The sequence below is a fragment of the Pundamilia nyererei genome, unplaced genomic scaffold (assembly GCF_000239375.1).
Source record: "Pundamilia nyererei isolate P.nyererei 1_Seehausen unplaced genomic scaffold, PunNye1.0 scaffold00097, whole genome shotgun sequence".
Taxonomy (NCBI): domain Eukaryota; kingdom Metazoa; phylum Chordata; class Actinopteri; order Cichliformes; family Cichlidae; genus Pundamilia; species Pundamilia nyererei.
This window is the reverse complement of record NW_005187498.1, coordinates 1933656-1943281: the sequence shown is the minus strand read 5'-3', so window position 1 is coordinate 1943281 and position 9626 is coordinate 1933656. Positions and strand designations below refer to the sequence as shown.

The window sequence follows — 9626 nt, the reverse complement described above, 5'->3', positions numbered from 1 at the left end:
AGTCAGTCTGCTATCAGTCTGATATCTGTCTGCAATTAAATGGGGTCAAGTTGGCAATTACATGCAATGTGTTTCAGATAATACAGCAGTTAGCTGTGATAAATCACCAAATGTTGCTTAAATGTTGCTGTCTGCATATACAGAAGTTCACATTTAATTATTACCAGCTAGCAGTCAGTTAGGTTAAGTTCTGCGACTAGTGCTCATTGACAAAACCTCATTCAGACTGTTGATTGTTGCCAATCTGTCTGGATTTATAAATTAGACCGTAGTTATTTGCAAACCTTCAACAATTCGATTGCAGTCATATTGGCATGCAAAATACTGCGATACTATGCTGTATCAATTTTCTTCCTTGCAGACTTTTTCATAATCATTATGTCAGCGTTGTCTCTTTGATATTTGATATCAAAGACATGCGACCTAATCCAAAATGGGTTAAAGTTTTAAATTCTTGAATTCAAATTCACTACATCACCAGCTGTTAGTACACTTAGAACAATAGTCTAAATTATTCATGTTTTATAATGCTGCAAATCTTAACAACAGTAAGGTTTGTAAATGCAAGTTTCACATGTAAAGTACTTTTTGTGTGGTCTGCTGAAATATGATGAAGTTGGCTTCATTGGTTCGTTGGTTCTTGTCCTCATGTACTGTGTTGTAGTATTTATTAGTTATGAAATATTCCCGGTCAGTTGGTTCAAGAAAATGAAGACAATCCATTGAACTAAACACAAAAACAAAATGCCAGCAGAACCACAGAACTTGGTAGATCGGGGCAGTGCTCCAGTTCAGCCTCCACTCATGAAACTTTAAATGCCACTGAATGCCATGGTGATTCGGTCGGACAAAAATGGTATCTTTAAATAACATTAAAAAGAAATCTAATGCTGCAGCAAAGATGAACTGTAATTGTGATAGCATGTAGCTATCTATAATTCAGAGCTGGGGCTGTGATATTAACTTAAGAGTGAACCCTTTGCATTTAAATGACATATTTGCAGGGGAAGTTTTGCATGTAGGTGCTCTTGCAGATAGTAAACGAACAGTGATGGGAATCAGTCAGCTGCACCGTGGACCATGTGTGCATGCGTCTTCCTTTCCTCTCATTCAGCTGTTTTAAAACGACACCTCCCCCCTCCTTCCCAAACCCTGCTCCCGCTCCGAGTGCAGTCATTTCTAGTGCAGAGAAATGTCCCTGGTGACACAGAGGGATGACGCAGGCTCTCTCTTCTTTCTGTTTCACCTCTCCCCCCCACTAACATCATCTTTTTCCTCTTTTGACTCGCTCTCCCATGCTTTTTTTTTTTTTTGCTCTGGCGCTCCCTCTTTCTCCATTTCCTCCTCCCTCTCCTCCTCCCTCTCTCTCGTTCTGTCTCTCTCTCTCTCTCTCTCTCTGCTCCGGCACTGCAGTGCTGATTGTGATTGCACAGACACTCACACACACACTCATTCACGCACGCACACACACAGAAGCGTAGCTGAGAGGCAAGGACTGCAGCAGCATGCACCAACCACGGCTGAGCTGTTCAGGGACTTGAGGAAGGAGAAGTGAGGAGAGAAAATAGTGGACTATCTCACACCAGCCTGCATGTGCATCTTTGCAGCGGTAGGAACGATGCATTTCAAGAGCGGACACCTTATGTTATCCGGCCTCCTCTGCACTGCCTCTGCATCCCATTCACCCTGCTCCTCCCACTCCAACTCTTCCTCCTCCTTGTGTCTACAGCATCATTAGACAGGACTACAGATTGACCGGGACTGGCGAGTGGTGGATGGTCAGGTTTTTCCCCGGCTGAAGGATTCTGCTATGCTACACACACATCACTGATGGTTGGATTGTAACTGACATTTGGAGCTAGACGATAACACACGACCTGCGAGGAATCTTGGATGTGCGTGTCATTCTTTACCAGTGTTGTAATTGGCGCATTTCTTCTTTTTAGCCGGTTGTTTTTGCCATCTCTGAGACTGGCTAGCAGGCACTGCAGCATCAGGACCGCAACACCATGAATTGGTAGGGCATGAGGACCCAGGGGCAACCCGAAGGAAGGGCTTGAGTGTTTCCATTGCTACCATTGCTGCTGAGGTGCTTATCTTGATTTTTTTTCCCAGAAAAGTGTGCCTGGTGGGGGCTGGGGTGGGTGTTGACAGCACAGGTACCTAGGCCCCTGCAGAGCAGAGCGGGTGGCTCTTGCGTAGAGGAGGTAGGCAGGACGTCCTGTGGAAAAGGGGGGAAGAAGGGCTGGCTCGAGCATTGGGCTCCTGATAGTGGCTATTTTTGTCTCCTCTAGTTCAGTGATTGGGACAGCGGGTGGAAGAGAAGATGCTTATGGCCCGAGACACAGCGCGGGATGAAGCTCAAAAGCTACACAGGAAGTGGCTGAAGCACCAGGCCTTTATGGCAGAACTGGCCCGCAATAAAGAATGGCTGGCCAAGATAGAACAGGTGAGTGGAGGTGATCGAGGGCTGTTTGTGGAAAAGTGGGGGAGGGATGGGGAGGTCAAAGAGGCAGAGCACGTGAGCCAAAGAGAGCACGTGACAAAGAAATGGTGTTGATGGTGGGTGTGGTGGCAGTAAAATCGAATAGGTGAAAGTGGGTGACATGTCATCACTCAGCTTGGGGACATCCTGAATTACAGTGTCAAGGTTACATTGCTACAGTAGCTGTGCTGTTTTCAGATTCACAGGTGGTGTGATCCCTGTGGTTCTTTTGCCTCTTGATGCAGACATTTGACCAGCCTGCTCAGTTATGGAGGTTACAGTGATTCATACAGAGGACATTTAAACATGTGCAGCAGTTATGGACACACATGCAGAAAGTGCAGACACTGTAACTTCCTTGTATGTACTAATTTTATGTGACACAAGTGATATAGGGTCAGTTCACATCATTTTTTTTGTTCTGCTTTCCCATAATGCTTTGCTTTCCTGAAATCCTGACAGAGCAACATCCCATCCATACACAATGTTTTTCAGCTTAGATGTGCTCTAGGCCTGCATTGAAATCTGCTGGTTTAAATCACCGGTACATTATATGTGACATTTTAAATGTTAGTAGTAAATACGAAAAAAGTTTGAATAAATTGTAGTTTTGCACATATTTTGGATACAGTTTTTGTCTTGAGTACAGTATAACACTGTTTGATACTTAAATTATTTTATTGACTCTGACTCCATATGCACTGTGCATGTGTAGTGATGTCATTTAATGCATTCAGATTGATGACGATCCACAAACACTGTGAACTGGTTGAATCAGGCAGTAGTTTGTCCCTCAAGCATCATATCAACATTAGCAAAATGTCATCCAGAAACTACTGCAGTCTTCTAAGGGCTCCATTTTAAGTACTTTAATCACAATTTTTTCCATATTCTGAAAAAAAGGAAGGTTAATGAGCGGATTTCTCATTTCCTATCATACAAAAACCATCATTACTTTGTCTCTTATTGTGTAACGGGTGTTCTGGCAGCAATGTTTTTGACTATTTGATGTCCACAGCAGATGAGTTGCTTCTATCAGATTATGTGAATATATTCATCTGCAGTAGAAATAAATAAATAAGAGAAATTCAGACATTTACCTTTCAGTATGTTTAAGTCATTCATTTTTATTGAATGCATAAAGAAATGAATTGCTTTTAAATTATTAGAGCTTTTTTGTAGGATATATTGAATTATTAGATATTCATAGGGTGACAGTGTAACCAATTGTAAGCACAACCCTTGCAGACAAATCTTACAATGGTATAATGAGGAAATCCTCATTATCCATCTTGGTTGTCCATGTGTGAAATGCATTTTAAGGTTCATTGTGCTATAGTCTAGACCCTCAGACTGAGACAGACACCTTAGCGTAGTTCAATAACGATGCAAACTAACAAAAACATAGTAGGACTTACATTTCTAGTAATCAGGCTTTTTGGAGATGTTGTTGATGCTGTGGACCAGGGATAGTTGGAGAATCCAAGCAGCCACACTCACTTGTGTTCTCATTAGGGTTATGTACTGTGGTGTAGAAGTGCAGGACACTATTTTTTCTGATCTTACCAGTTGAGCAGTGAACTACTGTAAAAATGTATTTCTACAAAAAGACTCAATTAATGTCACAACACAACTCGAACGACCTAATGTTGTCAAATAGATACAACTTAGGAGTCGTTGTGGTATCTCTTTATTAGAAAGAAATTTGGTTAACAGATTACAAGACAGACGTTGGCAGGTACAGCTTAACTGAGATCTCCCCATAGAAACCCTGTGTTGGACCTTTTGCTCTGTCAAATCTGTTTTGACCTTCACATTTACCTTTTTGGTTTGTATATTGTTCTGCCAAAACTGTACATTCAATCTTGACTTAGTGGGTTTAACTCAGTGTCTCCAGCTAATAGTGAATGGTTCCAGCTTCTGAACTGCAAACACCTTTCTGCCACACATCTCAATCTTTGAATTCAGGTGTTTTCAGTCCCATTTCCACAGCTGGAAGCACTTTGGCAACAGTGGGAAGGAAAAACTCTCTTTTAACAGGAAGAAACCTCCGGCTGAACCAGGCTCGGGGAGGGGCGGGGCCATCTGCTGCGAGCGGTTGCGGTGAGAGAAGGAAATTAGGAACCACATTTAATAACTCAGCCACAGAGCAGCAGACCATGAAGTTGCCAACTCTTTGCTGACTCAGAGCCCCAAATCGGTGCTGGCGTTAACATCAACACAAAAACTGTGTGCCGAGAGTTTCTATGGCAGAGCAGCACCTGTAGGTGTAATCCATACGTACACACACAACAATTATTTGTATTTGTGCAGAAAACTTTGTAAACCTGTTAAAATTTAATGTCTCCTTTAATAACAATATTTGTCATATTTGGTGATATCTAGTACACATAGTTTTGATAACTAAGATAAGTCTTTTAATCAATCTGTGTTATTTATTAGTGTAATGTCATTTGGCAGCTACACTGATAAATGATACAATTATAACACAATATATGTGTTCTGGTGCTGCAGTAGCTAGAATACAAATATTGTTTTAAAAACAGCACTGAGGCAGTTAAAGGATTAGCCTGGACATGTCTCAGGACCTGCCACTGCAATGTTTTTGTTCATTTTTATTTATGCTTTCATGAGCTGCTTTACACAAGCTGGAGGTAGAACATAAAGTGAGACAGTTAAAACATACAGTAAAATCTTGAACCATTTGTGATCAGCTTACATTGCAGTTAAATTATATATTTCGTCCACCACTGGGATAGAAAACTGTTACATTAGAATGAAGGAATACACTTGATGTTCTGCCAACAGAGTTTATATAAGGATGGATATAATTATTAAGGCACAAGCACTGGTATACAATGTCCCTTTTTGAAGTCTTAATTTTAGCATTTTGGCTGTTGCCATCTTGTTTCTGTTGGAGCCAACAAGGGGCTATATTTGGACGAGAGGCATACACGAACATTTGGTCTTCTTACTTGTATCTTTAATAAGACTAGTCTTTTGTACCGTGGAGCTTATTTTTGCTGTTAAGTTGAGTGTTTTTAACATAAGACTCAAAGGGGGTTGACTCATCTTTGGAGTTGGCTTCAAGTGGTTATTTGAAGAACTGCAGTTTATTAGCCTTGTAGAGTGTTGCTTGGTTGTGCCTGTAATGTGAATCCACTTTTACCTCTAAAATGAAAACAGAATGAAACAGGATACTGCTTTACTTCCAAATCAGTGCATTTGTTTTTAACCTTTTGTGCCAAACAGCAGAAAAACTGAAAGGACTGACACAGAGCGCAGAAGATGGCTACTCCATAAAAACTGTCTAACATGTGCTAACTGCCTTGATTTCCTGTGTTCCCGACAGTGACAGTTTAATCTACCTCTTAATCTACCCCAATGCTATCTCTGTCATTACCTGAGAGACACAGAAAAAAGATGTTGCTGTGCTGGGACCGGAGAACTCTGCGTCCTTTTGGAAGGGTTCCTGTGTCAGGCCTTGCCTCTGTTCTCTCACATTACTTAATCAGCAGAGCCACAAAGATCCATGTCGGCTCATATATGTGGAGGAACTGTGGGTGTTTCTCTCTTACAGTGGGTGGAATACTAGCTGACCTTGTGCTTTGTCTTGCTGTGGGCTCAGGGGTCAGTGGATTGTAAACAAACGCTGTGGAAGTAACAAGCTGGAGAACATAGATCACTGAACGGACACAAATTAGGTAACTAAAAATGGATACCTAACAAATTGGTTATCTGTGTTTTGCTCAAGGTTGGTACCCAGTATATTTTTGCAGTGAGTTGAGATGAACATAGATTTGTTTATATGTCATATTCACAGACAGTGGACATTGATAATATACAAGTATTTCCAGCAGCTCCCCTTTTTTAACAATTGAAATCTAACAGGGGAAAAAACACTTGGACAAAACTGCTTCAGACATCTTAACATACGTGATGGATCAATTTCATGTGCCTGCTTTACGTTCAAGCTCCTTGGATTGTTTAATCCAACATGGCGTGCTCAGACACAATGCTGTTTTTATTAGTACGGCAAGTCAGAAGAACCAATAGTGTCCTTATCCTGCCTGTGGCTACTATTTTCAGGTATTGTGCACCTGTTGGGAACTGGATTCAGTGACAGATTACAGATTTTTAATGATGCATGATGAAAGACTGTTTCCCACTGTGTGGACAGTAAGGTTTCTGACCGTAACAGGGGTATAAGCTACTATTCATCATTCATTGGTACACTGAAAAAAATCCATGTTGGATTTACTTAATTCAATAGTGGACATTGGTTGCACACAACTGTTTTGCTTTGGCAGAAACTTAAACAACTGAGTTAAATCAACACAACTTATTCATATTCAATAAACCTGTGCATTTTGTGTTGATAAAACGCGATTGAAACATGTTTAGATGAAGTAAGGTGAGCTCTTGGAATATTTTAATCCTTTGTAATTTTGACATTTTATCTCAACACTATTCAATAACTTTTAACCCAGTACTACTTGGTCACTCAAATACTACATGTTGTCTTCATATTACATAATGTTCAACAAAGTTTAGAGTCTGGTTAACATAAATGGATCTATTGAACAACTATCATCCTTCTATCTTTATCTAGGTTGCAGGAGGGGCTGGGGCATAACCCAGAAGTGATAGGGTAAGGTGCAGAGTACACCCTGGACAGCTTACCAGTCTATCACATAGAGACAAACAACCATTTGCACTTATATTCACAGGTAACTTAGAATCCAATTAACCTAACCCTAACGACTGCATGACTTTTAACTGTGGGAGGAAACCAGAACACCCAGAGAGAAACCAATGCAAACTAGCCAGATTGTGGATTTGAACCCAGGCCCTTCTTCCTGTGAGGCAACAGCGCTAACCACCATGCCACCTGCTGCTTTAAAAAAAAGCAGGAAAGCTATGATTTCAAGGCTTGATGCAGAATTTTCTGTGCATTTTTGTCCTTGACAGGTTAAACCACAATAAATAGCAATAGCATACACGTGGTGTGTGTGTAGTTGTCTGCCTCTTATAACTCCAGATTTTCCTGCAGTTTGAAATCTCTTGCAATCTTGTGAATTTCTTACTAGATTATATCATGTTATCTCAACAAGAACAAATTAAGTTGTTGAATTTCATACAGATCCTGATCCTACATGATTTAATTACATTCAAGACAGAAACATGAAATTTTTGTGTTCAATTTACAAGGTAGACTTTTTTAATGTAACAGCCACCCGAGAGGCGCCTTCCTCAAACCACGATCCAAAGCGCGTGAGACTGAAATCCTGTGCGGTGTCGTGAGATTTAACATTGCTATATTATTGACTTACTTCACTCGAACATGATATGGACAATTTAATCTACCCTCTCTGCATATCATGTAGTTTCTACACTATATAGTTACACTTAACTTTAAAGCATGAGGCAATTGTGTTAAATACACTCAAGATGCTTACATAAATCCAAGAGATGGCCAATCCCTTTTTTTCAGTGTAGGATCAGTTTAATGCTCATTTTGAGTCAAAGTTGTTGATAATAAGAACATTTAAGTACTTTGCTTGACATTGTCAATACTCAACAACAAAAATCATAATTTAAAGAGCAGGTTCAACAGGAGTTTTGTGGAGATCATGGGAAATACTGTTTTTTGTTTGGACCATCCATTAATTAATTCCGGGGTTATATAAATAAATTTGGAATAATTTCATGAAGAGTTGGCTTTTTAACCTTAGCATAGATATTGTTATCTTATTTTGTTACTTACTTAACATATAAAGTAGTGGTGCTGATATATCATTGTGGCAGTGGCATGTGACTTTACAGAAAGGCAAGCAGAGACAACTTGCACCAGCTCCCAAACAGACAAAAACAGCTTCCACAACAATTTAAGTTGGATCAGATTCAAGCATACCATTTGTGCTGCCTGCCTTTCTGCAGTCCTTCCTCGCTGAAGAATTGTAAAGTGTTATTACTTATCTAGACAAATATCTAGTATTTTATTAAAAATTGTACCCTATTGGCTGACAGCGACAATGGGTGGGAGAATTGCCTTCGATGCTTGTTGCCTCCTGGGAGCACGAGGCAGGTCTGGGCCCGCGCTGGAGAGTCGGCGCAGTGGCAGGATGGCTGCTGTGTTGCCTGGGATTACTCCTTATCCCCTACCCAACCCTGTTGCTGGTCACGTGCTCTATGTTGTGTGTGTTAGGTCGGGGGCGGGTTCATTCCACTGCAGGGTAACCTGCCACTGCATGTGGCGGATAAAATTTGAACTTGAACTTGAATTTTTCAAATAATCTATTTAGGAAAAGAAGCAATAAAAGATCATGACAACACCTCAGCAGTGTCGGGGAGTAACGGAATACATGTACTGGAATTAGGTATTTAAAAGACAAAATATGAGTAACTGTATTCCATTACAGTTACTTTGTTGAAATAAATAGATTACATTCTTTTCCTGTTTCACATGTTAGGCTATTATTGGTAATTACACGCTGGTGGAAACCCAAACAAAACACTAATAATAATAAGAGGCTCAGAGACATTTTGAATTTGGAGATAAACCAGAGAAACTGCTGGCAAATCAGCTTAGAGGGGAACAAGCAAAACGAGCAATTCAAAAAGTGATAGTGACATCGGGTAAGATAAGTACCAATCCAAAGGAAATTAATACCTGTTTTACCAAATTCTATAAAGATCTGTATTCTAGTAAAATTAAACCATCTCAAAGTGATTTTAGCAACTTCTTTGACCGGTTAGCTATTCCTCAATTAGACAAAGCCCTGAGAGATGAAATTGATTCCCCTATCTCTGAAAAACATCTCTTAAGAACAATTCAAACATTACCACTTGGAAAGACAGCTGGCCCAGATGGATTTGGTAATGAATTCTATAAAGCCTTCCAAAACAAAATTATTCCTCTCATGCTTAGGATGATAAATGATTCCGTTAAAAATAAAAGGTCAGCTTCACTTTACGAGGCAAATATTTGTTTGCTTCATAAAACTGGAAAGGAGGAAGGCAATCCAGCAAATTATAGACCCATTGCTCTTTTAAATTGTGATCATAAAATCATAACCAAAATCTTAGCTACAAGATTGAGTAAACATATTTCAACAATTATACATCCTAATCAAACAGG

The 9626-nt window shown here is 40.1% G+C and overlaps 1 protein-coding gene across 4 annotated transcripts in view; it reads left to right on the top strand.

The window, feature by feature from the left end:
• The first annotated feature begins 1395 nt into the window (after positions 1-1395).
• sptbn4a (spectrin, beta, non-erythrocytic 4a) overlaps positions 1396-9626 on the top strand; it is a 40737-nt gene continuing 32506 nt past the window's right edge. The window contains exons 1-2 of one of the 4 annotated variants that reach the window (XM_005740145.2): positions 1396-2017; positions 2116-2449. In XM_005740145.2, coding sequence (XP_005740202.1) covers positions 2327-2449 — 123 coding nt within the window. In that variant the 5' untranslated portion in view covers positions 1396-2017; positions 2116-2326. Of the gene's footprint in view, positions 2450-9626 lie in introns of all 4 variants that reach the window. The other 3 variants (XM_005740144.2, XM_005740143.2, XM_005740146.1) reach the window with 3 other exon arrangements.